Source organism: Chrysemys picta, chromosome 12 (genome assembly GCF_011386835.1).
Source record: "Chrysemys picta bellii isolate R12L10 chromosome 12, ASM1138683v2, whole genome shotgun sequence".
Lineage (NCBI taxonomy): Eukaryota > Metazoa > Chordata > Testudines > Emydidae > Chrysemys > Chrysemys picta.
The window spans coordinates 12966864-12992729 of NC_088802.1; the positions used below are offsets into that span (position 1 = coordinate 12966864).

At 47.0% G+C, this 25866-nt stretch overlaps 2 protein-coding genes across 5 annotated transcripts in view; both read right to left on the bottom strand.

Moving 5' to 3' along the window:
- The window catches only part of LOC101946744 (serine/threonine-protein phosphatase 1 regulatory subunit 10), a 345369-nt gene that overhangs the window by 97127 nt on the left and 222376 nt on the right, over window positions 1–25866 (bottom strand). The gene's annotated exons all lie outside the window — the stretch shown is intronic.
- Window positions 4970–24567, bottom strand: LOC135974727 (butyrophilin subfamily 1 member A1-like). The gene is made up of 6 exons (XM_065563232.1): window positions 24250–24567; window positions 21368–21649; window positions 19564–19668; window positions 8570–8590; window positions 7794–7826; window positions 4970–6210 (listed from the first exon to the last, which is right to left on the bottom strand). The coding sequence occupies exons 1-6, from the start codon at window positions 24509–24511 to the stop codon at window positions 5666–5668; spliced, it is 1248 nt and encodes a 415-aa protein (XP_065419304.1). The 5' UTR covers window positions 24512–24567; the 3' UTR covers window positions 4970–5665.

Here is a 25866-nt window from a genome sequence, read left to right on the forward strand (position 1 = left end):
CTGGCACCCGCGGCAGCGCTTTGAACTTTCTAGTGTAGACACAGGGCTGGTCCCCACTTAGTCCGGACTTCGGACTAAGGTACGCAAATTCAGCTATGTTAATAACGTAGCTGAATTCGAAGTACCTTAGTCCGGACTTACCGTGGTCCAGACGCGGCCGGAAGTCTCCCCCCGTCAACGCCGCGTACTCCTCTCGGCGAGCTGGAGTACCGGCGCCGACTGTGAGCACTTCCGGGATCGATCCGGGATCGATTTATCGCGTCTTAACCAGACGCGATAAACCGATCCCAGAACATCGATGGCGTGCCGCCGGACCAGCCGGTAAGTGAAGACTAGGCCACAGCTTCAGTAGGTTAGATCAGACAAAGAGGAGCTGCATTGACTAGGCATTGGGATGCCTGTGCCTTTAAGAACCCAGCCCTGGGAAGTCTGTGAGAGGGGAAATAAGAAATATGCTTTGCCCCCTACCATTTTTGCAAACACGGGTGTCTCAATCCCACTGGGGTAACTGCTACCCCCTCTGCCCCTGCCAGCGCCTCACCCGGCGCTTAACTCCTGCTCCTCCCCCCCAGCCCTGATTTTGCCCTTTAGCCCCTCTCCTAATGCTGCCTCCAGCTGCTTGACCCCCCAGACCAGTCAATTTCCGCCCCCTGCTCAGACCCTGGCCACCCCCCTCCTCTGATTCGCCCCTTTGCCACTTTTTAACCCCTGTAAATAGCAGTCAGCAGAATCTTATGGCTAATAAGGGCAGGGTGAAGGGCAGTGGCTTCGGTAGAGGTTACTGAGCATGCTCAGTTCATGTGACTATACAAAAAAGCCACTTTGCTCAAATTAAAAAGCCTCTTGCCCCCCCCTCCCAACAAACTATTTTGCAAAGCACTGGTGTCTCAGTGCCAATGGGGTAATTGCTACCCCGTGCCCCTGCTTGTGCCAGGGTTTTGCCCTCTGACACCTTCTGCCAGCGCCTCACTCCTGGGCTTAACTCCGCCTTCTCCCCCCCCATTCCTGATTTTTCCCTTTAGTAGGGTTACCATTCGTCCGGATTTACCCGGACATGTCCTCCTTTTTGTGCTAAAAATAGCGTCCGGGGGGAATTTGTAAAGCACTCACAATGTCCGGGATTTCCCCCCTCCCCCGGCAGAGCGACTGGCTGGGAGGGCTGCAGGAAAGTCCTGGGCTGGACTCAGGAGCAGCTGGAGAGGAGCTCCGCCCTGCATTCTGAGCAAGTGTCTCAGCACAAAGTGCAGCCCTCCCCTTTTGCAACTGGGAGCGGTTTCTGCCATGCAGCGTAGCAAAACGGGAGCGAGAGCACTTTGTGCTGATACAAGGCAGCTCTCCCCTGCAACCCGGTCCGGCCGGCAGCACTGTGCAGGGCCAGGAACCGGGTTTTGTTGTGCAGGGCCAGGGACCGGGTTTTGTTGTGCTGGGGAGCGCAGCCACGTGTCCGGCTGGCACAGAGCCCAACACCCTGTTCTGAGCAGCAGGGTAAGGGGGGGCAGGAGAAGGGACAGGGAGGTTCTGGAGGGGGCAGTCAAGAAACGGGGGGGCTTTTTGGGGGGAGTGGAGAAAGTTTTGGGCAGTCAGGGTACAGGTAGGGGGTAGGGTCCTGGTGGGCAGTTGGGGGGGTCTTAGGAGGGGGCAGTTAGGGGACAAGGAACAGGGAGTCTTAGGTAGGGGGTGGGGTTCTGGAGGGCAGTTAGGAGCAGGGGTCCCAGGAGGGGGCAGTCAGGGGACAAGGAGCAGGGGGGTAGGGGGCTGGGAGTTCTGGGGGGGAGCTGTCAGGGGGCAGGAGTGGGGAGAGGGATCGGAGCAGTCAGGGGACAGGGAGCAGAGGGGTTTAGATGGGTTGGGAGTTCTGGGGGGGGCTGTCAGGGGGTGGGGAGTGGTTGGATGGGGCGTGGGAGTCCCAGGGGTCTGTCTGGGGGTGGGGGTGTGGATAAAGTTTGGGGCAGTCAGGGGACAAGAGGCAGGGAGGCTTAGATAGGGAGTGGAGTCCTGGGGGGCAGTTAGGGGCAGGGGTCCCAGGAGGGGGTAGTCAGGGGACAAGGAATGGGGGGAGGGTTGGGAGGGCAGGGGGGGCGGGAAGTGGGAGGGGCAGGGGCGGGGCTCCTCCCGTCCTCTTTTTTGCTCGCTGAAATATGGTAACCCTACCTTTAGCCCCTCTCCTAATGCTGCCTCCAGCTGCTTGACCCCCCAGACCAGTAAATTTTCACCCCCTGCTCAGACCCTGGCCACCCCCCTGCTCTGATTCGCCCCCTTAGCCACTGTCAAAAGCAGTCAGCAGAATCTTATGGCTAATAAGGTCAGGGTGAAGGGCAGTGGCTTCAGCAGATGTACTGAGCATGCTCAGATGAACTGACTTCCCGGTATAAGCAAAATCTCATTCACTTTCCTCCCCTAAATGCTGAGCACTTTAAGGGAAAAAAAGAAGCGAGGACTGCAGTCTGCTTGATCCTTCATTTTACACCAGCCTAGGAAACAACCACCAGACCTGATGGGTGTCACTACAGCAGCCTTGGTTGGACTGTTCTTTTGAAAGATCGTTAATGGGTCTTTTAAGATGCTGATTTTCAATGAAATCTTTTTGTTCTGCGGGGCAGAGAACACAACAGGACTAGCTCTGTTTTGTCAACTCCTAGTCATTCAAAAACTGAAAGGCTTTAGATTCAATTTTTTGAATGTTTGTACAGTGATTTTGAAGCGATAACATAGTATGACTGCAACAAGGAGTCCAGTGGCACCTTAAAGACTAACAGATTGGGATGCCATGCATCTGAAGAAGTGGGTTTTTTACCCACAAAAGCTTATGCCCAAATAAATCTGTTAGTCTTTAAGGTGCCACCGGACTCCTTGTTGTTTTTGTGGATACAGACTAACATGGCTACCCCCTGATACTTGATAGCATGACTGGGCAGTGGGCAACCATCTAAAGATCTTTGTCACTTCTAGCTGTTACCTTTTTCTTACACAATAAAAGCTGGCTGCCTCCCAGACTGCAGTCAGAGTGAGGTAGGGTATGTGGTGTAGAGTCCATAGCTTGGGGGAAACACCTGCAGCAGGGCTGGGCTTTGCACTGGGCCATGTGGAGTGCTGAGGGTAGAAGCGCAAGGTTGAAAGAAGTGAGCAGGATGGGGAATGTTGCAGAGGTGTTTCCCCCTCCCCCACAGCCTCAGCTCGCCGCGCTGCCAGAAAATGCCCTGGGCGGCAGGGCTGCGAGCTCCTGCCAGGTGGCATGGTGCAGAGCTACCAGCCTGCCCCGGTGCTCTGGGCTGCGTGGCATGGCTGGCTCTGGCTGGACAGCACACTAATGGGAAGGGGAACAGGGGGGTTGGATAGGGGGCAGGGAGCTCTGGGGGTGGTGGTCAGTGGGTGGGGGTGTGGATATGAGTCGGGGTGGTCAGTGGGCTGGGAACAGGGGGTTGCATAGGGGACAGTGGTCCGGGGAGGGGCAGTTAGGAGACTGGGAGCAGGGGTGGTTGGATGGGGTGGGTGTCCTGGGGTGGTGGTCAGGGGACAGGAAGCAGAGGGGTTGGATGGGGCAGGGGTACAGGGAGGCAGGAAGCAGGGGGGATCGGATAGCGGGTGAGGGCCTGGCCCCAACCGGCCCTCCATACCATTTCCAAACTCTGATGTGGCCCTCAGGCCAAAAGCTTTGCCCACCCCTGACCTCGGAAGAAGGAGGCCTAAGAGAAAGACAGCAGAGCATCCCTCGGGCCACCTCTTACTCAGAAGTGTCTGTTTGAAGAATTGAGTGTAGTCAGAGTAGAATAAACTTATTAATTTTACATAAATAAATAATATGTAAATATGTATGTAGAGAAATGTTTGATGACATCATTTGTTTGCAATATGTAATTCCTACTTAGGCCCTTCCCTCACATTAGCCTTAGGTCCCTCATAACCTTAATCCAGCTCTGTCTCTAGTAGCTGCCCCCGCTCTGCTGCTGGGAATGTGGCAGCCCCGGCAGGGGGAGCAGGGAGATGCAGCAGGGGAGGAGGCCGAAAAGCAGCGAGATAGACCAGAGAACCCAAGGGGACTGTCTGTGACTCCATGTTCAGGCTGTTCTAGTGCTTGAGTGTTCTCACTTGATACCTAGTAGGTGAAATCTAAATACAGGACACACAAGCAGTGGGAGGTCTGTGCCCTGGTTTATAACTGTTTGCCTGAGGTTGGTACTCACGTTTGTGAGCTGATGTACACAGCTTGATGGGAGAACTGAACCTGGGTCTCCCATGTGCCAGCTGAGTGCTCTCACCGTGGGGCTAAAAGTTATAAGGCAGGTGATAGCACCAAAACCACCCCCTCCTTCTCTCCCCCCCTCCTGTGGAGCGATGCAGGTGCCTACCTCATTCCACTAAGAAACGCTTTAGGCGCCTGAGCCACCTGACATCAGGCGCTGGGTTCCCGTCTGTGGGTTGCTAAGCAGACATAGATGCCCCTCTGCAGCCCTGATTTAGGCACCTGTCTGTGAGAGGGGGCAGGGATTAGGACACCGCTCCCCCTCGTCGCCTCTCCCATTGGCTAGCTTAGATGGTTTCCCGCCGAGTGAGCTGGCTTTTGTGAATCGCACTGTAAGGTGCCTGTGATGCCCATGCATTGTCTAGGCAGTTTAGGCCCCTCATTCAGCTTTGCAGAGTTGCAGACGATGATTTTTTAGTTGCCTACAAATTAAGCCCTGTGATGCTCAGCATTGCAACACCAAGTTATGGATTATCCCCTGTGCAGCCAGTCTCCTCTCCGCAGAGCACAGCTGAGCAATTCCTGATTGACATGGGTGTGCACAGGACAGAGACAGAGACAGAGCACAGCCTGGAGAGTGACACATCACAGTAAAACCCAAACTCTCCTCCCAGGGGCGCAATATTTTCTGTGGAGGCTGGGGGGACACAACCAAGTCACAAAGGAAATCCCAGGACTCTGCCCCCAGCACCTGCAGCTGGGACAGTAAAGTGGAACAAACATGAAGAATTGTTTGTAATGTTTTATTTACAGTAAGTAACTAAAGGTAGTAAGTAAACAGAGCCGAGAAGGAGCCTTAATAACCACAGCATGGCACGGAGATTCCCCAGCTACTGAGACCAGTTTTCTTAATGGCACTAAAATAGCACCAATGGCCAGGAATGAATATAGAGAATTAATGAGATACAGTCTCACTTTCAGTAACATGGTTTTTCCATCAATCTGCACCTCTTACCCATCCCCCATCCTGTGTGTATGTTTGACCATTACAGTGTTACCAGTTGTCCTGAAGTGACTTTGGCCCCTACAGCAGGAGCTCTTGCTGGGAGACCCCAGTGAGATCTAATCCCACAGATCTGTACAAAATGCTCCCAGCTGCTGCTTCTCCCCAACCCCCAAACCCTGATTGATCAATGATGTGTCCCTGCCACCCCCACGTCTGCCTGTCCCCAGCCCGGCTGTTAGTTCTGCCCCGTGCCCAGCCCCCACCTCTGCCCCTCAGGGCCCCTCTGCTCCTCCTGCAGCCCCAGGGGTTCTTCCCCCTCCCCCTCCCATCCCTGGGGCTGAAGGGAAGGGGAGGGGCTTCCACAGGTCATAGAGATGAGAAGCCAGGGGCTGGGTAGATGGGAGTCCTCCAAGGTCATAGAGACTAGGGTGTGTAAGGCTAGAGAGGCAGATTTCTGGTTCCTCCCTCTGCTGCGTGTCTCAGGCACACAGTCGGAGCCGGGATCCCCCCCACACCCAGAGCCAGGGTTGGATTCTCTCCCCAGGGACGGAGCCCGGCGGGAAAGTGAAGATCGGGGCCTCGTCACCAGCATCGATAAATGTCACCTGCCCCCGGTCACAGTCCAGACAAACCCGGATCCTGCTGGGGACCCGGCTCAGGGGCAGGGGGGTCTCAGGGGAGGTGAGAGCTTGGAACTGATCCCAGCCCTGCTTCACAGCCCAGATCCCCCCCTCAGGGCTGAGGCTGATCCGTCCCTTCCTCCCCACAGACTCTCTGGCCACACCCACAGCCCAGAGTTCCCCATCACCCACCTCCACCTCCCAGTGTTGCCCAGCCACCACCTCCACCTCCCAGCAATGTCTCCCCGAGGTGAATCCCTCACAGCCCAGCACACAGGGATCAGTGTCAAATCTCTCAGGGTTGTTGGGCAGTTGCTGCCACGTGTCTCCCCATCTCACACTTTTCCGATCCTCAGACAGGATGAGTTCGGGATGAGCCGTGTCTGGATCCAGAGTCACATTCACTGGGGAGAGAGAATCAGAGCGTGAGGGGCAGAGCTCAGCCCTGGGGGAGGGTTTGATGGCATCAGTGACAGGATCTGCCCCAGCTGGAGAGTGAATCAGGGAATCTCCTTCCTCCAGGATTTACCCGTCAGCTCTGAGATTTCAGCACAGAGCTGGAGAGAGTCACTCACTGGCAGAGATGGGTCAGTGACAGGGTGAAAGTATCAGGTCGGCCAGGCCTGAGACTCAGAATCTTTCCCCTCCTACCCCCACCTCTCCCCGGGGAGGGGACTAGAGACTCCCGGAGCCCCAGCAGATGGTAAAACTCAGTGAACATTGACAGAGCTCCCCTCCCCCTCCCACCTTAAATCTCTCTGTGTCCCAGCTGCCCCTGTGCTGGACTTTGCTATGGGGCCTCCCCACTGCACCCTGACTGCTCTGAAATGTCACAGATTGGACAGCAACAGGCCAAATGGTACCAGGATTGAACCTGCCCAGAATGTAACTGCTGAGCAGCAGTTGCAGCACAAAAGTACATTATCCTGGGGCAGGGACTGAGGGGCTAAACAAAGGAAGCGGGTTCATGGTGGAAGCTACGAGTGTGAGGGGAGCCAGGACAGATTAAGGTTTTGTGGGGCCATGGGCCACAACAAGTGAGGGCCCCTTCCCACTCCTTCTGCCTGCAGACCCCACCCTCCCCACACTCCTGCTGGGGAATTACCCCGCACCCTGATGCCATTCCATGGCTGGAGTTCTGGGCAGATGGGGGAGTGGGGCAAGCCCCCGAGCCCTGACCCCACTCTCTAGCAGGAGCACTGGGCAGGCAGAGCAGGTTGGGGCACAGAGATGCCCATTTTTCCGGAGCCCCTGGGCACAGGCCCCATGGTCCCATTGGCAGATCCGCCACTAGGGAGGAGGTACAGAATAGGTGGCTGCTGGAAAGGGGGAGAGGGTCATGCTAGTGATGGGGAGACTAAAGTGACGTCCTGTTTACCAGAGACAAGACTATGCTGGGGTCATGGTGGATGGAGAGAGGAGAAAACAGACAAGCTCACAGTGCTGATCACAGGAGCTTCCCAGATATGTATAATGGAGCCAGGGGAGCCCCTGTCTGTGATCAAGGCTTTGTTCCTCTGCTTGAGACTGGAGCAAGGGTCTCACACAGACACAGTGTGGGGTGACTGCAGAGCTCCTGGCTTTCTTCACAGGGGAAAAGATGAAGGAAGAAACAAAGGGAAGCTGGAGATCGGACATCAGCACAGGGAGATAGAACAAACTCCCCCTGACTTAGTGGCTGTGGAGGTGCATGTCCCACTGGTTCTATACATTGGGTGGCAGCTGCTATCACAGATCTCTTGAAAGTGCAGTGCACATGCTGGCGGAGGAGGGGAAGGAAAAGTAGATGCAATATGATGTAGTTTCATTATGGTGTGGTAGGACATAGGCACAAACCCCACCTCATCTTGTGATGCTCCTTGAAATGAAGGGTGCTGGGGAGGTCTGCCCTGAACTATCTCCTCTACTCCCATATACAAAGAAAAAGAGGCACATTGCCTCATCGGAACGAATATTTGGACATTGATAAAATATAATCTTTAATTACCTTCTTCTATAGGTGCCACGGATCTTCTCCACCCTAAAACCAGCCACATAATTAGAGAGGAGAGCAGATCTGAACATGTATTGCATGATTCAATATTGTACAAACTAATACACTGAGGGGAAAAGAAAGTTATAAGTTCATCACAACCTCTACTGGACTGTATGAGTGTTTCTCTCCCAGGGTGGATCTTCACTGCAGAGTTAGCTCAGGATCTTATCTGGCAGTTCCCCAACCTGTTTCATGCGCAAGCACAAAAAATCTGACTCAAGTTTGGTGGTGCTTTGCAACCAGGTTAGCTGGCAAGACTTTGGGTATAGGCTATAGCTCAGGTACCACTTTAATTCAGGTTGGTTACATGCCCACTTTGCAGTGTGGAGGGAGGTTAACCATCTCAGGTGCTGATAGTCCACCAGTGCCTTCGCACAATTCCTCCTGGGCTATATTTTTTTGCCCATTACCTACTCTACTACTGTATTGCTTATCAATTTTTCAAATTAGCTTTTAGTGTGAAATTCATCCAGTTTAGTCTTTCCCCACATTTTATAAAGTTACATTAACAAACAAACCCCCAAGGAATGATGATGATGATGATGATGATGATGATAATAATAATAAAAAAAGCAAACAAACAAACTAATTACAAATGTTTCCTATTGCAACAATTTTAAAATTTAAATTTAAAAGCAATCAACCCCACCACAATTAAACAAACATACACATGACACTCCAAACTGGTACAAAAAGTTTCTTTTCAGAGGAAGAATAATGATACTTACTTATCTCGTTATCTCGTTTCTCTGAAAATGAAAGAGAAATAATTGGTATTTTTTAGGCATTTCCCTTTTCTTTTGTTTTATTTCTCTTTATCATCAATATGACAGAAAAGGCTGAGAGAAATCAACATCTTCTTCAGGACATCAGACAAGAGGATCCAGTGGTCCCTTCTGATCTTAAACTCTGTGACTCTATTGCATATCAGTTTTTCAAATTAGCTTTTGGTATGAAATCTCTCCACTTCAGTGGTTCCCCACATTCTATACAATTACACTAACACTTCCACGAAAGAATAATAATAAAAAGCAAGTAAACAAAAAGAGGTTTCATATTACAAGAAAATTGTAGAAGTTAAATTTTACAGCGAACTCCACAATATTTAAACAAACTGCCACATGAAGATCCAATTCCAAAAAAAAAAAAAAAAATCCTTTTCAGAGGATGGAGAATGACACTTACCAATTTCTATATCTCGTTTGCCTAAAAATTCAAACAGACACAAAATGTTTGTTAGGTGTTTTGCTTTTCTTAAGTTTTATTTCTCTTTATCATCACTATGCCAGTTAAGACAGATTACTTCTATTCTTCAGGAAATCAGACAAGACCAGTGGTGCCCAAACTTTTCCCATCACTCCCCTCTTGAGTAATAGAATCTGTCTGTGCCCCCCCCCCCCCATTACTGCCCTGTTGGCTCAGCAGTGGCTCTTGGGCTGAAGGCAGAGCTGGGTGCAGAACTGGGGATGGGGGAGGAGCTGGGGCTACAGGCAGAGCTGGCCTGGGGGAGGAGAGCGAATTTGGTAGGAACTGGCCTGGGGGCGGAGCAAGGGGAGGACTGGAACTGTGGCAGGAGCCACAGCTTGATGGGGGGTTAGGGGGCGGAGCACAGCTGCAGATGGGATTGGATCTGGGCTGGGGGCAGAGCGGGGCTGGGTGGGGCTCCCTTCCCTCTCCCTATGGGGGCTGGCAGGGACCCTGCCTTGGACCTGCTCAGGGCCGGATTAAGAAAGGGGCTTTAGGGGCTGCAGCCCAGGGCCCCAGGCAAACCGGGGCCCTGCAAAAAGATCTCCAGACCACCAAAAGTGCAGATATTTTTGCAGGGCCCCCTTAGCCCAGGGCCATGGGCTGCAGCCCCTAAAGCCCCTGTATTCCAGCCCAGCCTGGCATTGGCAGGGAAGTGACTCTGCGCGCTGGCATGCCATTCCCCCACCCCCGCTGGGCTGGAGCTGCGAGTGCCGGGAAGCTCAGTCCATGCGCTTCCTTCACTTGCAGGCGCCGCCCCCACAGCTAACATTGGCCAGGAATCAGAGCCAATGGGAGCTGTGGGGGGCGGTGCCTGCATGCGAGCACAGGACAGCGTGCGGAGCCACCTGCCCCCCCTCCCCGGGACCTGCGCCACCAAAAGGGACCTGTCCCAGGTAAGCACCCCAAACCACAGCCCCCTGTCCTGCCCCTCACCACAGCCCTGAGCCCCCTCCTGCACCCTAACTTCCTCCCAGAACCTGCAACCCCAACCTTCTGCCGTGAGCCCTCTCCCACACTCCAATCCCCTTGGCACCGGCCTGGAGCCCCCTCCTGCATCCGAAATCCCTCATCCCCATCCACACCCCAGAGCCTTCACCCCCAGTCGGAGCCCTCACCCTCTTCCACACCCACCCCCTGCCCCAATCCACTCCCACCTCCTGCACTCTGAATCCCACATTTTTGGCCCTACCCTGGAGCCTAGGGGGCCCCACAAATTCTAATAGTCCTGGGCCCCCAGAAGAGTTAATCCAGCCCTGTGCCCGCTTGAACATTCCTCCACATGCCCCAGGGGCCTGCCTCACAGTCTGCAGACCTCTGGACTAGAGGATCCTGTCATCCCTTCTGGTTTTAAACACTAGGACTCTATAAGTGTATTGCTTATCAATTTTTCAAATTAACTTTTGGTGTGAAATTCATCCAGTTTAGTCTTTCCCTCATTTTATAAAGCTATATTAAAGTTCACCCCCCCACACACAAGTTACCAAAAGACTGATGATAATAACAAAGTAAGCAAACAAAAAAGGTTTCCTACTGTAGCAATTTTAAGTTAAATTTAAAATCAAACACCTCCACCACTGCTACACAAACTCCCACTTTAGAATCCAAACTGGTACAAAAAGTTTCTTGTCATAGGAAGGATAATGACACTTACTTATTTCTTTATCTCGTTTGTCTAAAAATTAAAGAGAAATAAATAGATATTTTTGTTAGGTGTTTCCCTTTCCTTATGTTTTATTTCTCTTTATCGTCAATATGACAGTGAAGGGTGAGAGAAATCAACATCCTTTTCCGGACATCAGACAAGAGGATCCAGTGGTCCCTTCTGGTCTTAAACTCTGTGACTCTATTGCTTATCAGTTTTTCAAATTAGATTTTGGTGTGAAATCGATCCGATTTATCGCTTCCCCACATTTTATACAATTACATTAAAGCCCACAAGAAAGAATAATAATAAAAAGCAAGTAAACAAACAAGGGGTTTCGTATTGCAACAAAATTGTAAAAGTTAAATTTAATATTAAACAACTCCAAACCATTTCAACAAACTCCCACATGAAGATTCACTTAAAAAAAATCCTTGTCAGAGGAAGGATAATGACACTTACCAATTTCTATATCTCGTTTGCCTAAAAATTAAACAGAAATACTCAGATTGTTTGTTAGAAATAAAACAAGAAAAGGGAAACTCCTCTTTATCATCAAAATGACAGTTCAGACTGAGAGATTATTTCTATTCAAACTCCTCTTAAGGAGATCAGACTAGACCAGTGGTGCCCAAACTTTTCCTGTCACACCCCCCCTTACCAGTAATGGAGTCTGTCTCAGGCTCCCCTCCCTGCTCCATTACACCACAGATAGCTGAGTCCAGGAGCTCGGGCTGAAAGCAGAGCTGGAGATAAGGGAGGAACTGGAAATAGAGGTGGAGCTGGGCTGGGGGTGGCGAGGGATTGAGGGCAGAGTTAGGCTGGAGGCAGGGCAGGTGGGGGAGTGGAGCTGCAATTGGGGTGGGAGCTGGGCTGGGGGAAAAGTGGAGCAGGGGGTAGGGAAGAGCAGGGGGTAGAGTGGAGCTGCAGCTGGGGCCAGACCTGGGCTGGCGGTGGAGCAGGGGACCGAGCGAAGCTGGGATGGGATTGGAGCTGGAGTTGGGGCAGAGAGGGGCAGGGTGGCACTTCCTCCCCATGCCCCATGGCAGCTCGCCAGGGCCCTGCCATGTACCCCCTCCCCGTAACATTCCTTCGTGCACTCCTAGCAGGGCACACCCCACAGCTTTTGGAACACTGGACAAGAGGAGCCAGTCATTGTTTCTGATCTTAAACTCTGTGATTCTATTATTGCTTATCAATTTTTCAAATTAGCTTTTAGTGTGAAATTCATCCAGTTTAGTCTTTTTCCTCAATTCATGAAGTTTCATTAAAAAAAACCCTACACACACCATGAAAAGAATGATAATAACTATAATAAAAAGCATGAAGCAAACAAATGAAAAAGGTTCTCTATTGCAACAATTTTAAAACTTAAATTTAAAAGCAAACACATCCACAGCAAATAAACAAGCTCCCAAATGAGACTCCAAACTGGTATGAAACGTTACTTTTCAGAGGAAGAATAATGATACTTACTTATCTCGTTTTCTCGTTTCTCTGAAAATGAAAGAGAAATAAATGATATTTTTTAGGCATTTCCCTTTTCTTATGTTTTATTTCTCTTGATCATCAATATGACAGAAAAGGCCGAGAGAAATCAACATCTTCTTCAGGACATCAGACAAGAGGATCCAGTGGTCCCTTCTGACCTTAAACTCGGTGACTCTATTGCATATCAGTTTTTCAAATTAGCTTCTGGTATGAAATCTCTCCACTTTAGTGTTTCCCCACATTTGATACAATTACACTAACCCTTCCACAAAAGAATAATAATAAAAAGCAAGTAAACAAAAAAAGAGGTTTCATATTACAACAAAATTGTAGAAGTTACATTTTGCAGCGAACTCCACAATATTTAAACAAACTGCCACATGAAGATCCAATTAAAAAAAAAAAAAAATCCTTTTCAGAGGATGAAGAATGACACTTACCAATTTCTAAATCTCGTTTGCCTAAAAATTCAAACAGACAGACACAAAATGTTTGTTAGGTGTTTTGCTTTTCTTAAGTTTTATTTCTCTTTATCATCACTATGACCGTTAAGACAGATTACTTCTATTCTTCAGGAAATCAGACAAGACCAGTGGGGCCCAAACTTTTCCCATCACTCCCCTCTTGAGTAATGGAATCTGTCTGTGGCGCCCCCCCCTATTACTGCCCAATTGGCTCAGCAGTGGCTCTTGGGCTGAAGGCAGAGCTGGGTGCAGAACTGGGGATGGGGGAGGAGCTGGGGCTAGAGGCAGAGCTGGCCTGGGGGAGGAGAGGGAATTCGGTAGGAACTGGCCTGGGGGCGGAGCAAGAGGAGGACTGGAACTGTGGCAGGAGCCACAGCCTGATGGGGGGTTAGGGGGCAGAGCACAGCTGCAGATGGGATTGGATCTGGGCTGGGGGCTGGGTGGGGCTCCATTCCCTCTCCCCATGGGGGCTGGCAGGGACCCTGCCTTGCACCTGCTCAGGGCCGGATTAAGAAAGGGGCTTTAGGGGCTGCAGCCCAGGGCCCCAGGCAAACGGGGGCCCCGCAAAAAGATCTCCAGACCACCAAAAGGGCAGATATTTTTGTGAGGCCCCCTTATCCCAGGGCCGTGGGCTGCAGTCACTAAAGCCCCTGCATTCTAGCCCAGCCTGGCATTGGCGGGGAGGTGGATCTGCGCACTGGCATGCCATTCTCCACTCCCACGCTGGGCTGGAGCTGCGAATGCCGGGAACCTCAGTCCGCGTGCTTCCTTCACTTGCAGGCGCCGCCCCCACAGCTTGCATTGGCCAGGAATCACAGCCAATGGGAGCTGTGTGGGGAGGTGCCTGCATGCAAGCACAGGACAGTGCACGGAGCCACCTGCCCCCCCTCCCTGGGGCCTGCGCCACCAAAAGGGAGCTGTCCCAGGTAAGTGCCCCAAACCACACCCCACTGTCCCAGCCCTGAGCCCCCTCCTGCATCCTAACTCCCTCCGAGAACCCGCTCTCCCATCCTCCTGCCCTGAGCCCCCTCCCACACCCTAACTCCCTCCCAGACCCCACCCCCCACCCCAACCCTGAGCCCCCTCCCATACCCTAACTCCCTCCCTGACCCCACACCCTCAGCCTCCTGCCCTGAGCCCTCTCCCACACTCCAATCTCCTTGGCACCGGCCTGGAGTCCCCTCCTGCATCCTAAAGCCCTCATCCGCATCCATACCCCACAGCCTATACTCCCAGTCAGAGCCCTCACCCTCTTCCACACCCACCCTCTGCCCCAATCCACCGCCACCTCCAGCACTCTGAATCCCACATTTTTGGCTCTACCCCGGAGCCTGGGGGGCCCCACAAACTCTAATAGTCCTGGGCCCCCAGAAGAGTTAATCCAGCCCTGCGCCCACTTGAACATTCCTCCACATGCCCCAGGGGCCTGCCCCACAGTCTGCAGACCTCTGGACTAGAGGATTCAGTCGTCCCTTCTGGTCTTAAACACTATGACTCTATAACTGTATTGCTTATCAATTTTTCAAATTAACTTTTGGTGTGAAATTCATCCAGTTTAGTCTTTCCCCACATTTTATAAAGCTATATTAAAGTTGACCCCCCGCACACGTTACCAAAAGACTGATAACAATAACAAAGTAAGCAAACAAAAAAGGATTCCTACTGTAGCAATTTTAAGTTAAATTTAAAATCAAACACCTCCACCACTGCTACACAAACTCCCACACTAGAATCCAAACTGTTACAAAAAGTTTCTTGTCATAGGAAGGATAATGACACTTACTTATTTCTTTATCTCGTTGGTCTAAAAATTAAAGAGAAATAAATCGATATTATCGTTAGGTGTTTCCCTTTCCTTGTGTTTTATTTCTCTTTATCATCAATAGGACAGTGAAGGCTGAGAGAAATCAACATCCTTTTCAGGACATCAGACAAGAGGATCCAGGGCTCTATTGCTTATCAGTTTTTCAAATGACATTTTGGTGTGAAATCGATCAGATTTAGCGCTTCCCCACATTTTATACAATTACATTAAAGCCCACAAGAAAGAATAATAATAAAAAGCAAGTAAACAAACAAGGGGTTTTGTATTGCAACAAAACTGTAAAAGTTAAATTTAGTATTAAACAACTCCAAACCTTTTAAACAAACTCCCACATGAAGATTCACTTACAAAAAAAATCCTTGTCATAGGAAGGATAATGACACTTACCAATTTCTATATCTCGTTTGCCTAAAAATTAAACAGAAATACCCAGATTGTTTGTTAGAAATAAAAACAAGAAAAGGGAAACTCCTCTTTATCATCAATATGACAGTTAAGACTGAGAGATTATTTCTATTCAAACTCCTCTTACGGAGATCAGACTAGACCAGTGGTGCCCAAACTTTTCCTGTCACACCCCCACTTACCAGTAATGGAGTCCGTCTCAGGCCCCCCTTCCCCCTCCATTACACCACAGTTGGCTGAGTTCAGGAGCTTGGGCTGAAAGCAGAGCTGGAGATAAGGGAGGAACTGGAAATAGAGGTGGAGCTGGGCTGCGGGTGGCGAGGGATTGAGGGCAGAGTTGGTGTGGAGGCAGGGCAGGTGGGGGACTGGAGCTGCAATTGGGGTGGGAGCTGGGCTGGGGGAAAAGTGGAGCAGGGGTTGGGGACGGAGCAGGGGGTGGAGTGGAGCTGTGGCTGGGGCAGGAGCTGGGCTATGGGCCGAGCATGGCAGGGGCTGGGGCAAAGCAGGGAGTAGAGTGGAGCTGTGGCTTGGGCCAGACCTGGGATGGGGGTGGAGCAGGGACCGAGCGAAGCTTGGGTGGGATTGGAGCTGGAATTGGGGCAGAGAGGGGTTGGGTGGCACTACCTCCCCATGCCCCATGGCAGCTCGCTAGGGCCCTGCCATGTACCCCCTCCCCCTAACATTCCTTCATGCACTCCTAGCAGGCATACCCCACAGCTTTCGGAACACTGGACAAGAGAAGCCAGTCATTCTTTCTGGTCTTAAACTCTGTGATTCTATTATTATATTGCTTATCAATTTTTCAAATTAGCTTTTAGTGTGAAATTCATCCAATTTAGTCTTTTTCCCCAATTCATCAAGTGTCATTTAAAAAAAACCCACACACCATGAAAAGAATGATAATAACTATAATAAAAAGCATGAAGCAAACAAATGAAAAAGGTTCTCTATTGCAACAATTTTAAAACTTAAATTTAAAAGCAAACACATCCACCACAAGTAAACAAGCTCCCACATGAGGATTCAATCTGGTATTAAAATTTTCTTGTCAGAGGAAGGATAATGACACTTACCAATTTCTGTATCTCTTTTGCCTAAAAATTAAACAGAAATACACATATTGTTTGTTAGGAGTTTCCCTTGTCTTATGTTTCATTTCCCTTGATCATCAATACAATTACAGCTGAGAGAGTATTATTTCTATTCAACCTCCTCTTAAGGAGGTCACACTAGACGATACACTCATCCCTTCTGGTCTTAAACTCTGTGACTCTATTGCTATCAATTTTTCATATTAGCTTTTGCTGTGAAATGCATCCATTTTAATCTTTCCCTGTGTTTTATAAAGTTACATTACAAAACAAACCCTATAAACCGCAACAAGAATTATAGTAATAATAACAAAAATCAAACAAACTTAAAAGATTTCATATTGCAACAATTTTGAAAGTTACATTTGAAAACAAACAACTCCACCACAATTAAACAAACTTCCACATGAGGATCCAAATTGGTACAAAAATTTCTTATCAGAGGAAGGACAATGACACTTACTTATTTCTTTATCTCGTTTCTCTAAAAAATTTAAGAGAAATAAATATATATTTTTGTTAGGCATTTACATTTTCTTATGTTTTATTTCTCTTTATCATCAATATGACAGTAAAGGCTGAGAGAAATCAACCTCCTCTTCCAGACATTAGACAAGAGGATCCAGGGCTCTCTTCTGGTCTTAAACTTTGTGACTCTATTGCTTATCAGTTTTTCAAATTAAATTTTGGTCTGTAATCTATCCAATTTAGTGCTTGCCCACATTTTATCACGTTACTGTAATCCCCCAACCAAAAAGAAACAATAATTAAAAAAGCAAACATGCAAACAAACAAAATCAGGCTAAAGGTTGCAACAGAAGTGTAAAAAATTGAAAAGTGAACAATTCCACAACAATTAAACTCCCACATGTCAGAAGAAGGATAATGACACTTACCAACTTCTATATCTCGTTTGCCTAAAAATTAAACAGAAAGACACATATTGTATGTTAGGAGTTTCCCTTTTCTTTTGTTTTATTTCTCATTATCATCAATATGATAATTAAGAAACTATTTATATTCATTTTCCTCTTAAGGATGTCAGACTAGATGATCTGGTCATCCCTTCTGGTCTTAAACTCTGTGATTCTATTATATTCATAGAATCATTAGACTGAAAGTCTAATCCTCTGCACTTGTGGCAGGACTAAGTATTATCTATTCTAGACTACCCTGACAGGTGTTTGTCTAACCTGCTCTTTAAAAACTCCAATGAAGGAGATTCTACATTCTCCTTTATTCCATTTATTTCATTTATTACCTACTCTGCCTGTTAGGAAGTTTTTCCTAATGTCCAGCCTAAACCTCCCTCACTGCAATTTAAGCCCCTTGCTTCTTGTCCTATCCTCAGAGGTTAATGATAACAAATTACTTCCCACCTTCTTGTAACACATTTTCATATACTTGAAAACTGTTATCATGTCCCCCCTCAGTCCTCTCTTCTCCAGACTAAACAAACCCACTTTCCTGCCCCTCTGATTAAAAGAGGGCCAGAACTGAAAGACTTGCCCACTGGGAGGGGGCACTAAGTGTGTTAACCACTAGGCCACCTAACCCACTGATGACTCTATTACACTTCTACAAGGGGATCGAATTGTGTACAAACACTTACCAATTTCTAGATCTCGTTTCACTAAAACATAAACAGAAATAGATATCAAAATTTTTTATGAGCTTTCTTTCCCTTATATGTTATTTCTCTTTATCATCAATACAAAGTTAAGGCTGGGTGATTATTTGTATTCAACTTCCTTTTTTCTATTGCTTCCCCACAAACACACCCCCAATAGCATTTTGGTGTGAAGTTTATCTAGTTTAGACTTAATCTAGTTTTATAAACTTTGGGGTAACACACCCTGTCCTGGGGCACAGCCCCTTCCCATTCAGGAAGAGACAAAAACTGCTCTGGGCTCAAGTGACCTCATTCCTACAGGGCCTGCTCCACTTGGAAGAAATGATCTTCAAAGGGAGAGGTTGTCACAGGAGGGGGCAGCCACCAGGAGGAAGGCTGCTGGAACTCAGGGGAGCTGATTCTTACAACAGAGCCACTCGGAGGAAGACAACTTACCTAGGGTATTCCATGGGGCTGGGGAGGGGAAGCTACAACTTTTGTTGGAAAAATTCCAAGCCCTAGTGGGCTTCCCTGTCCCTTCCACAAAGGAGCAGGCACCAACAGGTGCCAGGTCCCCTACCCTGCTAATCTCCGGGGGTGCCCTGAGCCCCACGGGGGCCCCCAAAGCCAGAGCCCGGGGCAGCTGCCCCTTTTGCTCTCCCCCATCAGCTGACGGGGGGAAAAAAGTCAGCTGTGTGCAGTCCGGTCCGACAGCCGGCTCTTACCAGAGCGCCGCACTGATGCGCATCGGCCCACTTTCACCTCTGTCCCCATTGATAAGGGGACCAAGGCCCAGACAGCTAAGCAACACCCATACTTATGTTGCCTAGCCTGCCCAGAGAGCAAACAGTCCTTTGCCCCTCACTGGGTAAAAATGCTGCATATAGCAGAAACCAAGGTACACACAGGTATCATTAAAATATTACAAAAAAATCCCACTTCATCACACCTTCCTGAACAAGCCAGACCTCTATAGATTCTTTTGAAAGACTCTGAGACTGAAGGCTCATCTGCGCTGAAAACTTACACCCCCCAGATATGTAGTTATGTCAACCCAACCCCCTATTTGGAAGGACTTTTAAGGGGAATGAGTCTCTGGAAACATCCAAACAGGCCCTAAAATGGTCCAGCCTATTACACACACATCAACCCTCCTCAGCCCGACAAACACAGAGAAGTAAAAATAAATCAGAGAAAACAACAAATCTATAAACAATTGTGTGACTGTGGTCAACAATTGTATTTGTGGAAAAAGGGACATTGAAACTTACCAACTTCTTCAGTGAGTTTCCCTTAAAAAAACAGAAATAAATATAAATTATTTTCCTTTCCATGCTTAATGAAACAGTGTTAAAAGACTACATCCTATAGGTACAACATTCATTAGGAGCATGGAGGGAAAAGTCCAGTTTATTTGGATGAAGTTCAGCAGGGCATGGACAGCTGTTTCTGAGTTATGTGATCATGGGTATGTTTTTTTTCTGTGTTTATTTACTGATTTACAACAGAGGCATGTCTATACGTCCTATCACTGTAATGTCGTCATGCATTACACTTTATTTAAAAAAGAGAGAGAGAGAGAGAGAGATGAGGTGAAATCTGAGAGGCTCGGCTTTGCAGAACCTTCTCTCAAGTGGGACCAGAGACAGAAAGCAATAGCTGCCTGAGAACTGGGAAGAGAGGGAGATGGAGGACCAAGCAGAACAGAGATGTATCTGCTATGATCCGATTCCGTTCTATTGTCTGAGACTCTTCTCCCTTCTATTCTCTCCCCCGCATCTCTGCCCCAACCTTCTATCAATAAATTCATATGCATTCTTCTTCTTTATTTAGGATCAAATCAGCAGACCACACATTCTTTCCATGTTAAATTCCTAAATTGCCGTTATTTATTCATTAGAAAAAAACCTTTATTTACAATATATTTCTCCCTCTGATATTTACCTTTCATTTTAAACAGATAAACAGTGAGGCCAATGAAACCAAACAAAAGCACCAGGATCACACTCAGAGCCACCATCCAGGGATTCACCCTCGGGAAAAAGGAATCTGAAAAACAAAACACCCAGGGCTTGCCTTAGTTTGGAAGTGGCGACTAAAAGCAAATTTTCATACAAATACATAAATAGTGCCCAGCAGGATTTGTGTGAGCTAAGAGTGAAAGAATGGCCATGTCTACACTACACAAAAGACCAGAAACTGTTTTTAAATATGGCTTCAATCAACACAGCTTTACCACTGATTTATCCTTGAAAACAGCCCTGATTTGATTCATTGCTATTCAGAAGGCCACAGATATCAGAGATTTCAGAGTAGCAGCCGTGTTAGTCTGTATCCGCAAAAAGAAGAACAGGAGGACTTGTGGCACCTTAGAGACTAACAAATTTATTAGAGCATAAGCTTTCGTGGACTATCCGAAGAAGTGGGCTGTAGTCCACGAAAGCTTATGCTCTAATAAATTTGTTAGTCTCTAAGGTGCCACAAGTCCTCCTGTTCTTCTTTTTTTGGAGATATCAGAGACAAATTCTCTGCTCATAAAACCCCATTGACTCTAACACGGTTATACCAGAAAATAATTTGGCCCTTAGCAGTAAGCAATATTCAGAAACTGCCAGATTAATTAGCATATTTTTGAAAAATCCACTGTTACCCCCTAATATTGGGAAAAAACATAATCACAATGTGTCCATACTCTTGTGCAGCAAATTAACTAATTTCCATTTGCTGTTCTTCTGTTCACAGTGATTCAGTCATCTAAACAGGATGGAATTTTCAAATGTGCCTAAGGTCTTTTCCATACATGGTTTGTTCTCTGATTTAGTGAACCTGGGGCAACCCTTTTATGGGGTCATTCTTAAATTGGTTCAAGAGTTGACAACATAGGAGGGTTGCACCAATTTAAATAAATTGATGAACAAAACCTTAAACCATAAATTAGCTTCATAGTGCTCTATCTTCATTTAGCTGAAGTCGATAAGGAATTGATTGAAGCTAAATCTATTTAGGGCACTCTGAAACTTATACAAGAAGTGTTCACACAAGCGGGTGTCATTGATTAACTAGTTAATCAGCACATTCTTTTTGTGTAGACAAGGGGTAAAATGAGTCCTTTTGTGGATCCGGACAAAAGTGAATTAAGGAGCACAAGTCCCATTGAATATCAGTAAAAACATCATCACATGATTTAGGTGACATTTCACACAAGTAATGAAGTTGGTGAAGTGAACAGATCACTAGAGCCCTGCGTGGATACAAATTTGGTATCCGCATCCAATCTGCAATCCCCCAAAATGATGAGGATATCTGTGGATATAAAGCAGATGTCTGTGGGTTTACAGGGCTCTACAGATCACAATCAAGCCAGAGTACAAAATTTACCACATTCAAAAAAATCATAAAGGTGAATTTAAGGTTACAGGAACCTACTGCATCAGTGGATTGAGTGAAAGTTCCCTCTCAAGAAGGTTGGAAGTTGTGTGTGTGTGTGTGCGCGCGTACTAGAATATCAGGAAAGTCTAACTTAAAATTAAATTTCCATGAAATCCAAAATGTTGGTAGTCTGAATACTCACAATTAAGGGAATCAAATTGCTTAAAATGTGACCCTGTAAAGACACCAGCTTCCTATCTTCTGTGTTTGTGCATGGATTATAAAGTATCCAACAGAGATATTTCAGTTCTTTTCTTCCTATGTTTTGTTTCCTTTCTAGTGGTGGTGAGTTCAGTGTGGGATCTGGATGGTAACTGACCTGCTATATACACTGCTGATTCCTTTTCTTGATTGAGAACGGTGTTCCTGAGGCAACAAGACAAGTTTTGGTTTGAATGTTCTGTTACAATGAGAGCAGTTTCTGTTTCAAACAGACCATTATCCCCTTGGGATGTTGTTTCAGAGAGTGATGGTAAATGTTGCCCATTGAGATCTTTCCACAGCACTTCAGGCTCTGGGTACCAACCAGCTGATTGACAAACCACCCGAATCCCTCCATCTTGGTGACCCTCCACAGAGATAAGAGGAGCAGAGCCCAGACCTAAGAGGAAATACATAAAGGTGTCAATTCCATATGTTAATAAAGCAGAAGGGACAGTTTGTGGATCCCTTACTCACAGTAGAGAGCACTAATTCATGCGGGTAGTCAGTAGAAGGGATAAATGAATACTGGAATGTCTGAAATCCCAATATTCATGGACACACAAAAACGTGAACAAATATTTAAAATAGTTTCACTGAATCAGTGGGAGATATTGTCATCTCAATACAGGAGCAACTGAGTGCTGACACCTTTGGAGATATGACAATGTAGATAACTAAATAGGATCTGAACTTTAGAAAATCTGATCATTAGGGAATTGGATAGATATATTTATTTTAAAAAAATCTAATTGGCTTCATGATGAAAGTGTTAAAGCAGCAGGGGAAAAATGCTCAGTCTTGTCTAAGGCCTTGGCTACACTTACCCGCTAGTTCGACGGCTGGAAATCGAACTTCTGGGTTCGACTTATCGCGTCTAGTCTGGACGTGATAAGTCGAACCCGGAAGTGCTCGCCGTCGACTGCGGTACTCCAGCTCGCCGAGAGGAGTACCGCGGAGTCGACGGGGGAGCCTGCCTGCCGAGTGTGGACCAAGGTAAGTTCGAACTAATTCGAACTAAGGTACTTCGAACTTCAGCTACGTTATTCACGTAGCTGAAGTTGCGTACCTTAGTTCGAATTAGGGGGGTAGTGTAGACCAAGCCTATGAGTGATAAATGCATAATTTCCCCTCCCCACTAGGACACTCTGCACTCCATATCCACCATAGTAATATGATTATGGTATGATTATGATAAATTATGTTGCATCTTGTACAACATGTGTCAAGTAAGGTGTCAATGGAAAAGTTATGATTGGCTGAATGATTATCCTATTTGTATGCATGTATCATTTTTGTATCTGGAGTTATGAATATTGACCATGTATCTGTATTTCAAATGTGCTTGTTCTGGGTAACACCCACAACTAGCCTTTCAGGTACAACAGTGAAGAAGCTGGACAATGCTAATGGCCCATCAGCGAAAACAATGGGCCATGGAAAAGTTTTGTCCTCACTGGTGGACACTTCAGACAACCTATGGATAATGGCTGCCATGACTCATCAAGCATTCAGGGGCATGTGAGTAGACCCATGGTACTGAATTCCATTTTGATACCTGTATTTTTCCACAAACTGGGCTGGGAACTTGGCTTGGAACAAAGGGGTTCCCACAATATAAAATAAACTGTAAAAGGGGGAAGTGAGATCACCAATGGGCCTCACTTGCCCCACAACTCAACACCTGGATATACCTCTGGAAGAGTACAGACTTTGAACTGGGGAAGTGATGGTCCCAGGTGGGAAAGATGGAAACCCTGCCTGTGTATGAAACATCTATAAACTGTTTGTACTATCTAACAGGATGAGACATTTTTCGATTCAAATCCTGTGTGGTATATTAGCCTTAGATTGGGTTTTTGTTTATTTGCTTAATAATCAATGTTGATCTGTTTCCTATCACTTATAATCACTTGAAATCTATCTTTCTGTAGTTAATAAATCTATTTTATATATTTTTTACCTAAAACAGTGTGGTTTGAGTGAAGGGTTTGGGAAAAATCTCAGCTCAATTAAGAAAGGTTTTGTGCATATTCCTCTCCACATTGAGGGAGGGGTGAAGTGGGTAATTGTAATAATCTTTATTGGTCAGGCTCTTGACTAGGACAGGATGGTACAGCTCCAGGGTCCTAGGTTGGGGAGTGTTTTGGCTGAAGCCTCACTATTGTTGGTTCATGAGTGCTGGCCAGATGCATTCATGCACAAAGATGGGTGTAGTCCCTACCTGTGGATGTTGGTGTGAGTGCAAGTGTGGAGGGCTTTAAATATGGAAATATACCTATCTCATAGAACTGGAAGGGACCCTGGAAGGTCATTGAGTCCAGCCCCCTGCCTTCACTAGCAGGACCATGTACTGATTTTGCCCCAGATCCCTAAGTGGCCCCCTCAAGGATTGAACTCACAACCCTGGGTTTAGTAGGCCAATGCTCAAACCACTGAGCTATCCCCCCAGCTTTTGCATCTTGTCACAACATCACAGTGCAAGAGGGAACCCAGACTGGTGAGAGAGGGCTCAGCTGTACCCCAGTTCCAAATGGTACCCCAGGGGAAGCCATCACACCCACCACCACCATTATACAGTCTCAGCAAATAAGAACACTGCATTTGATTTTAACTACACCATGAGGAACAACCAACAGTGAACCAATGAGAAAGCCATAAAAGTCTGTCAGTCCCACCTTAGCCACACATCCTAGAAATGACTGCAGAGCAACTGGAAGGCCGTATTTGTCCAGAAGTCTTTTCCTTCCTAACTAAAGAACGCTTTGGGGTCAGTCAAGATTGGGTGAGAAAGTGCCTTGGCCATCCTAAAAATGTTTTTAATAACATGTTGGGAAAGTTTCCAGCATATTTTCCCTGGTATAAAAGTGGCTGTTTGCTGAAAATTAGATACACTGTGTTATTGGGAAATATTTCACAAGCAGGGAGTCACAGTTGTTGTAATTGGAAAGAACAAAGCCTGCAGACCACACACAGCTAAAACTGACACAAGCTACTGACCTGCTACCCGCAGTTCCAATACAGTTTCTCCATAAAAAGTATCGTCTTGAACAAAACAGAGGTATAGTCCTTCATCAGAGCGTTTGATCTTGAGAATCCTCAAGGGAACATTTCCATCTGTGAGTCCAGCTTTCAAAAGCTCTGTCCTTCCCTGATACTCTGACATCTGCCCTTCATACTGATCCTTCCCATCACGATACAGGTGCACAAAGGATACAAACTCAGATCGGAACCATTTCACCTCCATGTTTGCAGCGCTCATCCTTGGGGACAGGTGACAAGGTAACACAGTTTCCTGACCCAGGATGGCAGTGACAGGGTCAGGGGGTCCAATCACTGTGAACTTTGCTGGAAAATGCACCAGGAAAGCAACAACAACAAAAAGCGGGTCAGTGGAGAATGGGAATTTGATATGAAGGGCACAGTCAAGAGGTTCCATTTCAGACAAACTTTCCAAAAACTTCAGCCAGGGACAGACACCTGGCATGGAACATTTCAGCTGAATGTTTGATAGCAGTGCTCATGGGCAGTGAGACTGGTGCTCTGTTATAAGAATACTCAGCCTGTGTGTATGGCACAGCACACAGCACTGAGATGGGGTGTGGCGCTGATAGCAGGCAAACTTGGTGCATGACCCAGACACAGATCATGGGACAGAGAGAGGGGAGCTAAGAATTAGTAGGTTCAGTGCATGACAAAGGTACACACTGCTGACATGGGATGGGAAGCTGAAGACAGGTGTATTCAGTCCATGTCACAGTCACACATCAGAGAAACTATTTACTATTTAACAGCCAATTTTTCAGAGTGTTCTCAAATTGACACGCTTACTGACATTGCCATGAAATTTGCTGGGCCTCACCAGGAATAAGGGTAGGGTTAGTGGGCCATATTTGGTGTTCTTTCACCAAGGTGTTAAAGTATGGTTCAATACTTCACATGCTCAAGAGACCAAACAACCAAACTTCTTGAACATTATTGCCTAAAGACAAAACAGTGCACTACATAAAGGAGACATATAAATCCTCCTCCCAGGAAACAATTCTTATCTTGCAGCATACTCACCTTACACAAAAGGTGTGCTTGAAAAATACACCCCAAACCCACTTATACCGTGGCTGTTTACAAGTGAAAAAGCACTTTAAACATCACCTAAGTTCCAACCCACCAGTTTCTTAATGTGTTGTTCTGTACCTTCCTTAACCCTTTCTTGGATACCACATTCCAAACCAAGTGGGTGTAGAGGTACATCCCAAGCAGTGCTAGGACAAACCATTCAAGGCTTTGATAGGCTTCCTATTTTCTATTGTGAACACTAACTTAAGATTTGTCAAGTGTTGTGGGATATTAGATATTGGTGAACAGAATAGTGGGAAGAGCATAATACATTCAGTTAACTTCCTAACTCTCTCTCTCTCTCATGTATATTATGGGACTACTGTGCACATAATGCCTAATAATATGGTGTATACTACACCTAACATATATGGAACAGCTAACAGGCCCAATTTAAAAAGTCACATGACATCAATATATTCTGGCTCTTCTTATGTTTTTGTGCACATTAGTCTCAAACTAGGGCTCTGATCTTTTTTACATCTGAAACCCACTAAGTTA

Excerpts from the sequence above, each read along its gene's own strand:
- LOC135974727 (XM_065563232.1), bottom strand. The coding sequence starts at position 24,511 with ATGAGCGCTGCAAACATGGAGGTGAAATGGTTCCGATCTGAGTTTGTA. Across the intron at positions 8,591-19,563 it reads TTATCTGTTTAAAATGAAAG|AGAAACGAGATAACGAGATA; the intron begins GTAAATATCAGA and ends TTTCATTTTCAG. Across the intron at positions 7,827-8,569 it reads GAAACGAGATAACGAGATAA|GGTGGAGAAGATCCGTGGCA; the intron begins GTAAGTATCATT and ends GGCTGGTTTTAG.